This window comes from Garra rufa, chromosome 17 (genome assembly GCF_049309525.1).
Source record: "Garra rufa chromosome 17, GarRuf1.0, whole genome shotgun sequence".
In the NCBI taxonomy this organism is placed as follows: domain Eukaryota; kingdom Metazoa; phylum Chordata; class Actinopteri; order Cypriniformes; family Cyprinidae; genus Garra; species Garra rufa.
Window position 1 is genome coordinate 39589566 of NC_133377.1, and position 18248 is coordinate 39607813.

General features: G+C 34.7%; 1 protein-coding gene across 1 annotated transcript in view; it reads right to left on the reverse strand.

Annotated features, from left to right (window-relative positions):
• The window catches only part of LOC141289405 (dolichyl-diphosphooligosaccharide--protein glycosyltransferase subunit STT3B-like), a 27239-nt gene extending 11731 nt beyond the window's left edge, over positions 1-15508 (reverse strand). Inside the window, exon 1 of the mRNA XM_073821505.1 lies at positions 15288-15508. Coding sequence (XP_073677606.1) covers positions 15288-15508 — 221 coding nt within the window. The remainder of the gene's footprint in view (positions 1-15287) is intronic.
• Between the last annotated feature and the right edge of the window lie 2740 nt (positions 15509-18248).

Here is an 18248-nt window from a genome sequence, read left to right on the forward strand (position 1 = left end):
GGACAGCGACCTCAGGTGGCTGAGGGAAAATCCACAGCCCCGATCATGACAGTACCCCCTCTCTAGGGAACGGCTACCAGACGTTCCCAAAACAAAAATTCTGGAGGGAGGAGGAACGGTGGAAGGTGCATCAGGGGGAGGGATGGCGGGTCTCCGCCGCGTCAGGAACAGAGAGAGCGGTCACCGCCGCGTCAGGAACAGAGAGAGCGGTCACCGCCGCGTCAGGAACAGGACGCGCAGCCGCCTCAGCGTCAGAGACAGGGATGGCGGTTGTCGCCACCTCCCCGCGAAAGAGCGTCTCCACCCCCTCCGCAAAGCAGGGGCGCTTCCGCGCAGTCTCGGCACTGCGGGTGTCCATCGCCGCCAGGCAGGCGTAGATGAACTTGAACCGAGTAGCCGACGCCGCCTCGAAGGACATCCCCTCCGTGTCTGGAACCGAGCGGGTGGTTGCTGCCCCCTCAAAAAAAATTCTCCCCGCTGGACCCATCATTGATGTCTGCATTCTGTCACGTACGGGGAGTAAGGAGGTCCGGGTCCAAATGCAGGAGAGTAATGAATTTAATAATAAAACAATAAACAAAGCAAACAAAGCCAACACGGCAAACTAAACATAAACTTAAACATAAACTGAACAAAACAGAGAACAAGGTCTAGAGCTTGAGCAGGAACACAAAATAACATTGAGGACAAAAGACAATGCAGACCTGAAGCAGAATGAGCAGTGAGGATACTTATAGTCCTGATAGTAATTGTGAACAGGTGTGGGTGATCAGTGCTGATGACAAGGACAGGTGGACAATCAAGGAAGTGCAGTGTAGGACAGCGACCTCAGGTGGCTGAGGGAAAATCCACAGCCCCGATCATGACACAAACATTCAAATAAATAAACAAAGCAAGAGCTTCCACATGAAAAAAATCTTTTAGATTACTGGACATGATAATGAACTCCTAACACCTAAGTACAGTAAATACATGTATAAATAAATACATACATGCAACTCAAGACAAATAACAATGGGCACATGGCATATAAACAAATAAATAAAAGGCAAGAACTTCCATGAAGAGAATCATTCAGTTGTAGATGAATGAACATCATAATGAGCTCATGACACTAAACTCAAACCTACTGTCACTTAATGAGTTCATATTCACTAAAAGGATCACATGAACTGTCACAGAACTGTATATAGCATAGAAGAGACTGAATAATGAAATAAAAACAGAAGTGAAAATAAGGCAGGTGAAGCATTAAATCCTTATAGGACTTTCACTTCACTGCTTATATTCTGCACACAAACGTTGAGCTGACGCCTGTGAAAGATCCAGATCTGCAGCACATCACCGCAGACAGACAGCAGCAGATCATCCGAGGTGAAGCGCTGAAGGTACGTAACACATCTGATGTTCTGCTTCCTCCTCCCCAATGAGAGTCTACAGCCGTACGAACTGTAAAAACCTGCCATATTTCTCAAATCTCACATCTCAAAGTCTCCAGCACCACAAACAGCTCAAATTGCCACATAGCGTTTCAAAGTTGCCTTACAGCCTTCAACTCATTTATGCCATGGTCAAATGTTATTAGAAGCTCTTTGATATAAGAAACCACTGGGAGGTGATGCATCATCGTATATGACAGCAAGGTCTAAAGTCTGTCTTCTTTAAAATCACTTGTTTTTTCCATATCAATGTGCTTAATGTACAGTGCACGTTCATGAGAGTAATATAAAATATAAAGATACCATCATTTGATATGAAATCATCAAACTTTCCTGCTCTCTACAATAAAATCTCCGAACAACAAATATACAGCAACTGTTGGGCTCTAAATTAATAAACATCATAATACGATCATGACAAATAAATTAATAAAAAGACAAAATTACAAAAAAAAAATTACTAAATAGTGAAAGAGAGAGAGAGAGAGCTCACAACATGCAAACATATTAAAAGCAAGTAAAATAAACTGTTTAAATAAATAAATAGGGATGCTAATGAAATAAAAAAGTGAATAAATCAGTAAATAAATAAAAAAACAGAGCATTTTTTAATTAAACTACTGATGTATAAACAAAAAAATTATAAATAAATAAACCAAAAGAAAAATATTTAGTTGTAGATTAATAAACATTATAATGAGCTAATTATAAATAAATAAATAAATAAAAAGCTAATGACATAACTCAATAAAAATAAAGCAATAAATCAGTTAATAAAAGATCAAAAGTAAACTGATCATTAAGTTCTAGAACATCATAATAATTAGCTCTTGATGAATAAATAAATTAATAAATAAAACTACTGATGTATAAACAAAAATAAATAAATAAAAATGAAAAACAAAAATCATTTAAACATCATATCTAGCTCATGATAAATAAATAAATAAATGAATAAATAAATGAATAAAACTACGTATAAAAAAAACACAAAATCAAAAATAATTTAGTTGTAGATTAATAAACAATACAATGAGCTAATTATAAATAAATAAATAAATAAAGCTAATGACATAACTCAATAAAAATAAAAGATCAAAAGTAAACTGATCATTAAGTTCTAGAACAATAAACATCATAATTAGCTCTTGATGAATATAGAAATGTATAAATAAAACTACTGATGTATAAACAAAAATAAATAAATAAAAAACCAAAAGCAAAAATCATTTAGTTGTAGATTAATAAACATATCTAGCTCATGATAGATAAATAAATAAATAAATAAATAAATAAATACAGCTACTGACATAACTGATTTATTTTTGGCTAATAAAAGAACAAAAGTAAAATGATCATGCGGTTGTAGAACAATAAACATCATAATTAGCTCATGACACATAAATAAATAAATTAAAAAATTAATAAATTAAACTACTGATGCACAAACAAAAAATATAAATAAATAAAATGAAAAGAAAAAACTGTTGTAAATTTATAAACATCATAATGAGCTCATTATAAATAAATAAATAAATAAAGCAAATGACATAATTAAAAATAAACCTTTAAATCAGTTAATAAAAGATCAAAAGTAAACTGATCATTAAGTTCTAGAACAATAAACATCATAATTAGCTCATGATGATAAAAAAATAAAAAAATAAAAATAAATAAATAAATAAAACTACTGATGTATAAATAAAATAAATAAATAAAAACCAAAAGCAAAAATCATTTAGCTGTAGATTAATAAACATCATATCTAGTTAATGATAAATAAATAAATAAATAAATAAATAAATACAGCTACTGACATAACTGATTTATTTTTGGCTAATAAAAGAACAAAAGTAAAATGATCATGCGGTTGTAGAACAATAAACATCATAATTAGCTCATGACACATAAATAAATAAATAGATTAATTGAGAAATAAATAAATTAATTAATTAAACTACTGATGTATAAACAAAAAAAACTTTTTGTTGTAGATTAATAAACATCATAATGAGCACATTATAAATAAATAAATAAATAAACAAACAAATAAAGCTAATGACATAAAATAAAAAATAAATCAATAAATCAGTTAATAAAAGATCAAGAGTAAACTGATCATTCAGTTGTAGAACAATAAACATCATAATGAGCTCGACACATAAATAAATAAACCTACTGATGTATAAACAAAAAATAAATAAATAAAAACCAAAAGCAAAATTAATTTAGTTGTAGATTAATAAACATCATAATGAGTTCATGACAAATAAATTAATAAATAAATAAAAAGCAAAAATCACTTATTTGTAGTTCATGACACATAAATAAAGCAAGCTAATGACATAAAAGTAAATAAATAAATCAGTTAACAACGATCAACAGTTAAGTGATCATTCAGTAGAATAACAGACACCATAATGAGCTCATGATTAATAATTAAATTAAATGAAATGATTAATAAATAATAAATAAATAAAAACCAAAAGCAACAAATAATTTAGTTGTAGAATAACAAACACCATAATGATCTCATGACAATAAAAAGCAACAACTTTATCGCGAAGAAAATCCCTTTTACATTAATGAGTTTTACACTAATGAATATAATGAACTCATGAACATAAATAAATATAAATAAATACATAATAACAATAAATAAGCCTAATGTCTTACAACATTAAATTACAAATGCCAAAAAATATCTAGAGCAAACCTGCTTCATCAGTCTCTGGTGTCTCACTGGGGTCTTTTATTAAATAAGACTTCATAAAACATGCACAGGTCAATATCTCTCTCAGTCTGGTTTCTCTTTTGTCTATGTCAGAGACGTCATCTTTAATACAGAGTTGTTGTTGCTGTTTATCTTAGTTTTGCAAAGAAACACCAAGCAATCTGCACACATATATGGACAGATGATGTGCACACACGCATTTTGAATTTTTATTTGCAAGCTGGGAAACTGCAGCGTGTGACCGGCATCAATTTGCACGCTTTGTATAATGCTGTGAATCAGGTGTTAAAACTATGCACGCAAATAACACAGTCGCAATGAATTCCTGACAGCCTTCGCAAGCAGATGTTTCTGAACATCTTTTCAGACATGTTTTTCTCGGATAATGCAAATGTCTAGGTGAGATTTGCAATTTATAATAGCAGTTATGAGATTTTTGTGTTAGAAAACTCAACTTCACGGGGGAAAAAAAGAGGAGCTACAGTTTACAAGGACAATGTACTACAAAACGTGTCTTTAAATCAAACTGAACTGTGACACGTACAAAATCATTTCTGTGTGTGAATGAAGGTTCAAACAAACTGACTTTAGATCATAAAAGACACTGCGGAACATTCCTGACAAACACACAGAACTATATAACAAAGTCAATAAAAAGAGATATTTCCCTCTCCAGGGTTTAATAGGACTGAACAAGCGCTCAGTTTCTCTATAGAGTCTCATCTTCAATAAAGTCCGACCTTTAAAACTGTCAGGGTCGAAGGAAATACGTCTGATATTTCAGCCTGAGGAAAAACAAAGAAATTAATAAGAAAAATCACTAACTCTACTATGACTTTCTTCGAAAAATTAGAGCACAATTATGTATTAGTGTCAGAAATTAGCTGCTATCATTAGGAACCGTATTAACCAAGTGCAACTGATTTTTAGGGTCATTGTTTACATATCACGAGACATTTATCCAACATAGGCTTTGTGACATAAACAAACAAAAAATGATAGAATAAGCATCAAAATGAGCTCATGATACATACATGGGTCGAAGACATTAAGAAATGATTTTATGTCCACAGAAAGCACATTAAATGTAAGTAAAGTGTGTACTAATAAGGTTTCAAAAATCACGTCTAAACGTATAACTCAATAGACCTAGAATATAATATTATAAAATATATCCCCGTATTACAAATTTGCACACCGTATTTCAGAGCTAAAGCTTGTTTTACTCACCAACTAAAATTCATATTAAGTATACAAGTATTTAAATTAAGTCGTTATCATTTATTTCAGTGCAAACATGCATGCCTTTCTATGTAAATTAGGCTTATTATCAGTGCTATTTTCAGGGTGCAATTACCACTGTGCTTTTATATCAATAATATTTGCATTTTTGTTCATTTTTGGCTTATTTTTGCCTCTAAACATGGTTCTTGAAGCCTGGTTTGCAGGATCTGAAGGAAACACAAACACAGTCCTGCTGAAAATGAACGAGCTGAGCTGTCAAAGACTGTCACAATGATTTCCATCACACAAATAAGACATTCAATGGGATGAAAGCTGTTATGGACCAGACTGAATCTCTGACGATTCAGATTAGACTTGCATTTCAAAAGAATTAAAAACAAATTGAAAAAATTGAGTTATTTGGCTTTTTCATCTACTTATCCGGCATCGTTCTTGCAGTTCAAATGGCACTGGTGACATCAAGGCCATGGGTTCGATTCCTAAGAAATGAATGATAATATGTAATTTGAATGCACTGTAAGTGCCTTTGGATGAAAGCATGCAGAAATGTAAATGGAAAAATGTCTTTGAGGTGAAAAGAGAAGACATTTCAGTTTGTGGCATTTGCAAACATCTCACACAAAGACCTCGCGAATGCATAAATCGTGAGGAAAAACTCTCCAAGTGCACCGTGCCAGACTTTCAGACAGAAATATGGCCGTCTGTATGATTCACAGAGCATCTGACAGTACATCAGACCAAACAACCACAATAAAACTGATCAGATGGCAGAGGAAAGACGTACTGATCCAATGAAAACAAATGGATATTTATCAAGTGCCGCAGACACAAATGAATAAATGCATCATATTTTAGCCTTGCCAAAAACACAATCGCAATATCACAACATCTGCACACAAACACTTTTTTTTGCACTAAAAGCTTTTCTTATTCTCATTGGAGAGCTTTATGCGTCTACTCTATTTGTTTTGTTCTCTAATGTTTAAGAAACTACAACTACTGAACAATAAACTACATCAACAGTAGAGACGTCATTTGCCACGATGGACATTTTACAGTTAATCTTTACGGCTTGCCCAAAACGTAATAATTTACACAGAAGCAGATAATGTAGAATATATAAGATCATATGAAAGAAAGTGAGTCAAATGTGTATTTTGTGTGTTTTTGATGATTAGTCGCTGTGGGTCTAAATGCAATTGACAGAAAGTGCAATCATGTCTCAACGACTATGTTTACATGTGCATAAATATTTCAATATTAATTCTGCAATATTTCAGTTAGTATTGAGTTACGTAAACACTGCAATCTCATTGGAAACTTATGCTCAACCTACGGATTTCTGGAGCTTCTCAAAGTTTTTCACTGGTCTTTCAATACAAATAAAATTCAACACAATCTCTCAACCCTCACCAGAATAATTTATAACCAACATAAACTAAATAAAAGAAAATAAAAACTAATAAAAAAAAATGAAAATTGAAAATGAAAAAATTAAAATAAAAAAACTCAAAATATTAATTGAAAAAAAAAAACTTACATATTAATGATAATAAAATAACATGAAACACATGATTACATCTAAAAAGCAAGTCCAGACAGTGTGTGGGATTTAATTTTTTTTAAATCAATTAATATATAAATTAATTAATTAATTAAAAATAACCCAACCCTTTCCATTTTATGGCGGTTGTGGGGCTATTTTAATGGTGAGAAGTGTTAACAGTTCTTAAATCATTGTGAAAAAAGTAGCAGAAACAAACTGAATCTGATGTGCAACAACACATAGGCAATAAAAGAAAATAAGAGAGACAATGAGAGCGGAAATGCAAAATAACTGTGAAATGCCAAAGGCAGACACAAATAAAAAAAAAGAAACAAATAACAAAAGGGAGAAAAACAGAGAAACAGTGAGTGACTTTAGACTTTAGAAAATTTCATCTCAATGGCTCAGATCATCTTTTCCGAAACTGGAGAAGTGTGTTCATTTAACATAATTTTTTAAAAAGAGCAGGTCCTATGGGTTTTCGGAAAAAAAAACAAAAAAAAAACTTTTTTGCAGTTTGTAATGTAGCTATCCTTCAATGTAAACAGTCTGCAAATTTGTTAATCAAAAACATGATAAATAAAGATATTGTCTCTAAAAAGAAAGAGTCGACTCTGTACTACCCAGAGATCGTGTTACCCGAAAACTATCCGTCATTGATGGATTTATTTTTTTTTTTTTATCAGTGACTGAAAAATTTGAAGGCTGTCCGTCACTTTGACAAATTGAGGGTGATCTATAGTAACTTAACTGTAATTCCCACCCCTGGTTACACAACAATCACGTACAGTAACAGTGATTACCTGATCACCGGAATTCCTTTAGAGCCCAACACAGAACAGACAGGTGAATCCAGAAAGAAAACATGAGGACGTGAATAAAGGGAATGAATTTGTTTTAGAGTAGGGTTGTGCAATATGACAATTTTTGATTGTGGATGATTAAAATGTCTCCACGATCTGCTTTTGAATAAATATCGTAGTATCGTACTACAGTGTGCCTCAGTCTCAATATACTGTAGCCGACATACAACACGACATACATTCACTAAAGGGACACTGCGCTTATTAATATTCGCAATTACAAAAGTATGCATGTGATTCAAAGCCTTGCGGGTAAAATTACGTTATTTCTTCCGCACGCTGTTGTGGCATGTGGTTCATGAGCGTGTAAACCTGAAGCAAGCGCACTAAAAGCCTATCAAACAGCATCTTGTTTGCTGGCCTAAGCCATCTTTGGCGTCTAATTTGCTAATCCTGTCAAAATCACGCAAGGATGACATAAACACAGTCGTCACTTTGACAAATTGAGGGTGATTTATTGTAACTTAACTGTAATTCCCACCCCTGGTTACTCAATAATCGCCTACAGTAACAGTGATTACCTGATCACCGGAATTCCTTTAGAGCCCAACACAGAACAGATAGGTGCCTTGCTGGTAAAATTACATTATTTCGTCCACACGTTGTTGTGGCAAGTGCTTCATGAGCGTGTAAACCTAAAGCAGGCACACTTAAAGGATAACTGTTGCCAAAATGCAACCTGGGCTGTTTTTTTACTGTAAACGAGACAAACTTATATCTAAAGTAGGGCTGCAACTAACGATTATTTTAATAATCGATTAATCTGTCGATTATTTTTTCGATTAATCGATGAATCGGATAAAAAAAACAAGGGATTTACAACCCTTTATTCAAAAACAGAACTAAAATCTTTAGAAAGTGCACGAACATGTTGCTCCTTGAACTGTTATAATAATAATAATAATAATAATAATAATAATAAAATAAAAATGGACTAACACAAAAAACATACACATGTATGCTTTACATCTGCCAAATATATAGACTAAATAAACTAAAATTACTATCCGTAAAGACAGCGGCTTGCTGTGGTGTACATGCTGCATTTCCCATCAAGAAGCCTCTCAAATTAAAATCCTCAGTGCGCATTAAAAAAGTCATGTGACTTTGCACGCTGGAACGGGATAACTTGACTAACTTTCTGCTACATTCATTCTGCCATGGCGGTGTTTAGTGTCCTGCCATCAGCAGCGACCAGCTGGAAGAGTTCCGCATTCAAATGCACGCAAAACTGGCCTCAAAGCCCCAGCAAAAGTAATTACCATGAATGTGTCAAGGCAAAAATTAAGAAAATATTCGAATTACTTATTAATAAACTAGTATTTTCTGATTCAGTGTTGCAAAGATGAAATTGACGATCCTGCCATCTGCTCATTAATGCCTAATGCATCTTTATGGATTAGCTAATGAAAGAGTTTTGTTTTCGATTTTAATTATTTCGTTTTATAGTAAAATAATAATTTAAAGCTTTCTATAGATATTGTGTTTGTGAGGCAATTACCTGGGTTACGGTTAATTATTGTGAAGCACTCCTGTTTAAACCAAAGATATCAAGCGTATTCTGTTTGTTTTCTTTAAGAGCACATTTTGTTGATACTGTTAGTACACACAAACTAAGGTAGACCCTTTACAGTTCCGGCCCGGTGGTAAATTACTCTTACCTTTATGAGCAAAAAAGAAATTCCACATTGCACTGGCGTCTCCATGCGCTGCAAAGCGCGCTTCTCTCCGCACAAACTTTGGATTTATATTGATTGAATGATTAAACTAATATTGTGATATGTTTAAGTTTTTTATATCAATGGATTTTAATTTAAATCGCGATGAATTAAGCAGGCTTTTGATCTGTCTGCCGCTGTTTGCTAGGTATAACTTTAAAAAACAAAAACTTGAATTTAACAAACAAAAAGTGTTCCAAATATATCTCTAAATTAACTTTATAAACTAAAGGAACGAAAATAAATGTAATCACTTTGCTATTAAAATCAGCAGCTGTGTAATGAGGAAGAGAAAGAGAAAAAAAGACAGTCGGACTGGAAATTCAGTCGGCCAAAAATTGATGAGCTGTCGGACATTTTTACAAGGAATGTTTGTTTAATAACCTATATAATATTCTTAGGCTACTTTCTTAATTAAATATATTATTTCTTTGATTTATTTTAGCGTTTTTAGGCTGCTTGTTAGCTGACTGAAGTGTAGGCTATATATAAAAAACGACGTGCCACCGTCACAGCCCTATTCAAAACTGAGACGATTTCACCTCAGCAGAGCTCCTCTTTCTCCTTACGGTTGTGGTATGTTTTCGACACATTATACAGACAGACAGTGTTACAAAAACTATAGAAGTAGTTTTCTCCATCTCCACTATCCAACGACCCGTACAGCAGCTGTTTTGCGATCGAGCATTGGCAGCATTGGCTGCCAAAGTAGGCTTAAATATCAAACATGTTTGATATAAATCGGGGCAGCATATATATATATATATAATGTAGAAACGGTGCTTTATGCTCAAATGTTCCAGTTTTGCGCATAAGTTAAATTCGCATTTTTGGATGGAAACACATGAGGTGCCGAACTCTGCTGGCATCAGTGCGGGAGAGAGACCAAATGTGTCCACTCCGCACTGCGCTCAATTTTTTTTAAATATATATAATAACAACCAAATGTCTCTGCGTCGCGCGACACAACGAATCGATTATGAAATTCGTTGCCAACGCTTTTAGTAATCGATTTTTATCGATTTTATCGATTCGTTGTTGCAGCCCTAATCTAAAGGCATAATTACGACAAACGAGCCATTTAAGAGATTGACCGTGATTTCGTTTTGTGGTCAATGGCCGGTGAATGGGAGTACTAGGGGCATTACTTAGTGCATCAAAATTTATATTTTTACAACACTAAGAAGGCTCGACACACCATGAAACTTTGCTCGAAGTATCGCCTGGGTCTCTACACATGAACTCCAGCATTGAGAACATTGTTTGTGTACACAGAGTTTACTAAAAAGAAAGGTTTTGAACAACTCACTTTCACTGTTTGAGTTTCCGCTCGCGGCCGTCTTGCCAGTCAAGAAGTGTCAATCTCCGAAAGTTTCATGGTGTGTCGAGCCTTCTTAGTGTTGTAAAAATATCGATTTTGATGCGCTCAAAGTTATGCCCCTAGTATTCCCATTCACCGGCCATTGACCACAAAACGAAATCACGGTCGATCTCAAAAATGGCTCGTTTATCATAATTACGCTTTTAGATATAAGTTTGTCTCATTTACAGTAAAAAAAAAAAAACAGCCCAGGTTGCATTTTGGCAATAGTTATCCTTTAAAGCCTGTCAAACTGCATCTGATTGCTGGCCTAAGCTATCTTTGGCGTCTGATTCGCTAATACTGTCAAAAACATGCAAGGATGACATATAAACACAATCGATTATGTTTAAACTGAAAGTGCACAGCTGAGAGAAAAACTGATGCGCACCTTAGATGCGTGCAGCTCCTAAAGCGACAGAACTAAACTTTCTGCCGATTGTCATTAAAGGGACAGTTCACCCGAAAATTGTGTCACTCTCATGTTGTCCCAAATTTTTTTTTTTTTTTCTTGTGCCGCACGCAAAAGAAGATATTTTGAAGAATGTGGATAACAGTAGATAGTCCCCACTCAATATTATGGATGCAACTGGGGAACAGCAACTGTTTGGTTACCCACTTTATTCAAAATAGGTGTTATGTTCAACATGTTTTATGCTTAAAAAAAACTTGAGTAAGTAAATGATTACAGAATTGACATTTGTGGGTGATGGAAAATCACTCACTGCTCTTGGCTGAAGAGCTTGAATACAGTTGCTTTAATAAAAGTCAATGTATAATTTACATATATGTGACCCTGGACCACAAAACCAGTCATAAGGTTAAATTTGACAAAACTGAGATTTATACATCATATGAAAGCTCAATAAATAAGCTTTCTATTGATATATAGTTTGTTAGGATAGGACAATATTTGGCCGAGATACATCTATTTGAAATCAGAAATCTGAGGATGCAAAAAAATCACCTTTAAAGTTGTCCAAATTAGGTTCTTAACAATGCATATTACAAATCAAAAATTACATTTTGATATGTTTACAGTAGGAATTTTACAAAAAATCTTCATGGAACATGAACTTTACTTAATTTCCTAATGATTTTTGGCATAAAAGAAAAATCTAAAATTTTGACCCATGCAATGTATTTTTGGCTATTACTACAAATATACCCCAGCGACTTAAGACTGGTTTTGTGGTCCAGGGTCACATATAGTGTTTTATTTTTATATTTGTAATTCAATTTCTTGAATGCTACTGATAAATACACCTACTGTACCTGAAAAGTAAAAGTTTGTTTCATTTGTATATTTTTTTTCCTTTGCCCACTTTGGCCTAAATATCTGCCATTCTTTTTGTTTTATATTTTGTTACCTTGTAAGGTTTTGGTTTTAAAATAGGAAAATTAGTTTGGCTGTACTGCTCAGACAACTTGTAAACTAGTCAAACCAACATGACAAAGAATCGTGATAAAATCGTGATATTTCTGAAAAAAATCGTGATATGATATTTTTGCCATAACGCCCACCACTATCTTAGAGGAAACACAATATTGTTTACTGACCCTGATCTGTACAGTGTGGAGAAACACTGCAGTTTCCATTCAAACACCTGACAGAAATCGCAACACATCTGATCAAACAGGAATGGAAGCTGACAGACGGACACAAGAGTGAGTTCTCAAACACTGAAAACAAAACATCTCAAACTTTCACACATTCCTATTGTTTTCTTCAGGAAATGCAAATCTTGTGTTTTTGTATGTGTGGGTTTGATCCGGCTCAGCACTGATGTCTCTGTGTCTGACTGACAGTCTGCCAACCAGCAACACATGGCACTGACAAAACACACAGTCTGTGAGCCACGAGAGATGAGATGTCATTATACACACACACACACACACACACACACACACACACACACACACACACACACACACACACACACACACACACACACACACACACACACCAGAGCAACATACCCAATAAAAGTGCCAGCCGACCAGCTTAGATGAGTGTTTATGCCAGAGAAAACACTCACAAACATCTCTGCCAAAAAAGACAAACAAATGCTCACAAAACATCTAGATTCTGACTCAATTCTTTCTCCTAGATAGCAATGAGATTAAATGGAGAGCAAATGTAGAAAAAGACTATAGTAATCTCACATGAAGCTCCTCTAGAGTCTCTTCAAATGATCTGACCTGCTCAACATATTCATTTTGTTTCTAGACTTACTGTATGACGACTTTGTGCATGTTTTAGGAGACAAAGATGATACTTAAACAGACCAGCTGACTTTTATGTTTGTTTAAGTCAGAAACTGCAAAGATAAATCCAAGAGGCTTCAGTCAAAGAGTGTCCTTCAGAATGAGCAAACGGCTCTTCAGACAGACTCGAGACGCTCTGGAGGAGAGAATCAATCGCTGAAGCACCAGAGGGTTTCTGCTAACAGAGACTAATGAAGCAGTTTATCGTACAAACCCAGAGCCGCTCGCAGACCAACAAACACTTGGTTTTTACCAACAGCATTAAATGCTCCAAACCCTTAGAGGATGCTACTCACAATACAAACAAAACAGCATTTTGATGATTTTTGAGAGACTGATTTCTGCTGGAACTTTGGAATTCTGGATCTGGAATTCAAATCCAAAGAGTTCTAAATCTTTGCATAAGTGACAAAATACTTTTTTTGCACATTAAGCATCTCATAAAAAGAGACATTTTTGCATTGACCATGATTAATGATGGCACCATATCAACAGTACTGTGCGTTTTATTACTGAGAAAAAAGAACTGCTAGCACACAATATTTGTCATAAAACATACTCTATATGCAAAAACACCCGACCTGATTTACTTTACTAATCTACAGGTTGGGTTGAATCCAACCACTCAGTGGCTTACACCCTCAAACGATGGAGAAAATCCATATTTGTTTGTTATCGGGGAGGACAGACTGCAGCGGTGTTTCTAACAGCTACTTAATCAATACTGGTTAACTATCTGTGTCTCGGCGAGCAGCAGGAGGAACTGGATGTTTGACAAACAAACCGCAGGATCGAGCCAGAGTGCTTTCTCCATCCGTCTACATCTCGTTCAACACACACACACACACACACACACACACACACACACACACACACACACACACAGACCTGAGCAAGAAGTATGAAAACACTCCAGTGATTATGAATTTAAATCTGAAATTGAGTCGGATCTCTGTTGCATGTTGTAGTCCTCATTTGCAAGTAGCTTTGTTCATTAGTATAGTTGAGGTCAAAAGTTTACATACACCTTGCAGACTCTTTACCAAAATAAGAGGAATCACACAAAATGCATGCTGTTTATTTAGTACTGACCTGAATAAGATATTTCACACATAAGAAAGAGAAAAGAATGAAAAGAAATTTTTTTTGGCAAAATAAGAAAAATCTCCATTCTGTTCAAAAGTTTTCACCCCCAGCTCCTAATGCATTGTTCAAAGAACTCATCACCAATTCCAAGCATAAATTTTCTGTAATTTTCTGTAAAATAGAATAATTTAGCAAACAATTTCGGATAAAAGCATCTGCTAAATGAATAAATGTAAAATGAATCACCAAACGCTCTGTAAAACATAAATTACAGAATCAAAATCCCCTCATTCTCTTTCCAGTTTAATTTAAGAGTTGAGCACATCAAAACCACAATCAGACTGAATTAAAACAGCCTTCAAGTGTCCGTAAGTGTCTACGCACAATCCTCTATAAAGCATGAATGATGCCAAGAAAAACAAAATGCAAATGAATCAAATGCTGAATCTGACATGAACCTGATCACACACACCAGAAAAACTCACATTCACCTGTTACAGTACATTTACACTGTCATTTTGGCCTGTCATGTCACTTTTACTCAGGAAACTGAGCGATAACGACAGATAATCAAACCAAAAATGAAATGCATGAGGGGAAAAAATCTAAGATTTCAATTGTCAGATTGATAATGAACCTTTAATCATATTTGTTAACTTTGAAAACAGATATGAAAAAATGGTTCAGCAAATAAATGCACAGTTGTAAAGTGGTGGCATTCATGTCAAATAATTTAGTCTAGATAGGAAACTCACTAGATTTTGAGACACACAACCTGTTCAGATGCTCTCTAGTAAGTCAGCTCACTATGTTTTGAGACAATTTGTGGTAAAACAGAGGAGTTTCCCTCACAAACTGACTGAATACCGAGGGTCTCTCTAAACACACACTTATACTTTAGCTCTGACAGTTAATGCACCACAGATCAAACACGAGATGGCTTTTACACTTTTACACATCAAGAGTTTTAAGTGCGTTTCAAAATAAAGCGCTTATATCTGTCAGGAGGAAAGTTAACTGTTACTCACCACGGATCAAACTCATGAATAAGGCTCTCGAAGCGGATAACTGCGAAAAGTCTGGAGATGAATCCACACACACACGCCAGGAAAAGGATGGTGAAAGACAGCAGACACCGCCATCCAGCCGGCTGAGATAATCCGCCTTTTTTTCCAGCGGCGCTGGAGCGGCTGATCCCGGGAGGAGAGCCGCCGGTACCGGCTGAGGATCTGCCTTGAAACTCCGTCATATTCCGTCAGGATGAGTCTGTCTATTCTCTGGTTTTCAGAAGTCTGTCTGGTGAATCGGTTCGACCGGCGGATCCTCACATCATCAGCGCGTTTCGGCTCCGCTTCCAGCTTGTGATGTCCAACTCCACAAAGAACAGTTCATTTAAAACGGTTCTATCTAATGATTCAGTTGAACCGACTCATAATTCCCTTAAAGGATTAGTTCACTTCTAGAACAAAAATGTACAGATAATGTACTCACCCCCTTGAGTACATTCATGCTGCCCTCTCCTGTTGATCACAAATCAATACACAATACAGAAATGTGCCTTTGGTAAAAGCTCGTGATGACAAAGCTGTATTTCTGTTCTTTAGTTTTAGTATTTTCTTTCTTCACATTTGAAAATTGAAAAATATGTTTATTATCAATTTAAACTGCATAAAAAAAATCTAAAGACGGTTGGTATAATTCTGAAACAATTTGATAACAATAAATCCATGCACTACATTTAAAACGTCTTGTGCTTGTAACATTAGCACTGCACAATAATATAACGTCTCTAAATCAATTTGTAACAGATAAATTATGATGTTGAAACAAAATGTATTACAACATTTTAATTTCAAAAAAGCGATCTGGGCCAAACTGACTATGAGCTCTTAAGTTGTTTAACAAACCAGAGAGAGATGATGATTACAAATTATTAAAGAGGCTGACAGAGTTATATTCTGACTAGCAATGTCTATTCTGACAGCTCAGTTCCTCTAGGGAAAATAAATACTTGATTTTTATCATTCATAACAGGCCACAGAAAGCAGTACAGAGAGTAAGAAAGAGGAACAATAAGAACAGAACTGAATTTTACCCAATGCTGAACTTTGAACCAAAAGGCGTCTATGTAATGCTGCATGAACATATACTACAAGTATGCAAACACACACATTTTTAAACATAACTTCTTGCTTCTTGAAATCAATGATTTTATGAGTTTGATACATCTTAAAATAAAAGTCCACAACGCATTTCCAAAAACACCCTCCAGAGGTAGCTGGTTTTCACCGGGCTTTCCGTGCAAGTAAAATATAAATCTAAATATTGTGAAAAAATGCAATGTGGTTCTATACAAAAACAGACACTGTAATCACACGTCTTGTGGAGCGCTTTCGGAGTATGTTTTATCTATAATTTTAGCTCTTTTTTAAAAAACAGAGAGTAGGCCTACTTCAAAGACTTCTTATCCTGTTGCGCCCTCTCTATAGGACCAGCGACTAGTCGACGTTAAGCTTAAAGCGTCATGGCAGAGCATTAAAGTCGACTAGTCGGTTAGTCGGTGCAACCCCCATGATGTAGTAGTAGCAGTTATCGTAGTAGTAGAGATTGTAGTAGTAGTTGTGGGTGAAGTAGTTGTAGCAGTTATTGAAGAAATAGATTTTGTAGTAGTAGTTGTGGTTGTTGAAGTAGTAGTTGTAGTATTACTAGACACTCCTTACCACTGATTGATTTCTTTATATTTATATTTGTTTTATTTACATCTATGTTTTTTGTTTTCATGTACTGACTAATACAGGTTTATGTATGTTTATTTGTATGTTTTCAAAAGTATGTACTGTGACCCAGTTACCTTTACATGCACACATGCGCACGCACACACAAACTCACAAATCTGTCAGTTCCTGACTGTATTGGTTTTGTTTTGCCTGTCTGTTTTTTTGTTTGTTTTGTTTAGTTTGTTTGTTTGTTTGCTTTCCCTGTTTGTGATCCCAATTTATGTACATCTTGCATATTCTAATAATAATAAAAAAATAATAATAACATGTGATCCTGGACCACAAAACGTTAAGAAGATTTTTAAAGAGTTGTATCTTGACCAATTATTGTCCTTACAAACTATACATTAATGGAAAGCTTTATAATTCAGCTTTCAGATGCAAAATCTTACTGGCTTTGTGGTCCAGGGTCACAAATCTTGTATTATAGGCAAATAGTTAATTTTAATTAATAATACTATATTTATATTATTAACATTACAATTATTAACATTATTTTCTTAAGTAAAACAAAAGTATGTGAGCCATTTACCATGTTAAAAGTAAAAGTGTTTAGTATAAATCCAATAATAAAAATGTAACAATATGCATCATACATTCAATGTCTCTGTTATAGAGGAGAGAATAAAAGTATCCTCAACAGAGCTAGACACACAAACATATTCTGTAAGTTTTGTAAAGAAAGTAAAAAAGACATGATTGGGGAAAAACGTGCCTCTGGTCTCTTATATTCTCGTTGTTCTGAAGACTGTGCAATGATGTAGCTTCGACATTTATCGACTGAACAGGGTTTTCAAGATTAGTTTGCGTGTTGTTGTTGCTTATCAATGTTATAAACACAATATTGTCTGGGTTTGACAAAAGGAGGGTGGAACGGTGGTTGGCGCTCGGGGCGGTGACATCAGTAGATCAGACGTCACATCTGTACGGAAGTCACAGTGGCTTGTGAAAATGAACAGCTACTTTAAGCAGGCTGGGGGGGGGGGGGGGGGGGGGCATCTTAAATGGTTAAAATTGCTTTTAAGGTTTTTAAAGGAAACAATGCATCATTGATTTTAGGTATAGTCAAAATATTTGTTTATAATATTTATGAATAGAAAATTTACAAAGAGGGTTAAAAAAGAAGTCACCTTTAACAATTATTTTTCAAATTTTTTCTCTCAGTGTGCACCCTTCGTCTTTGGAGAAAAATGGAGCTGTCGTCTTCAAGAT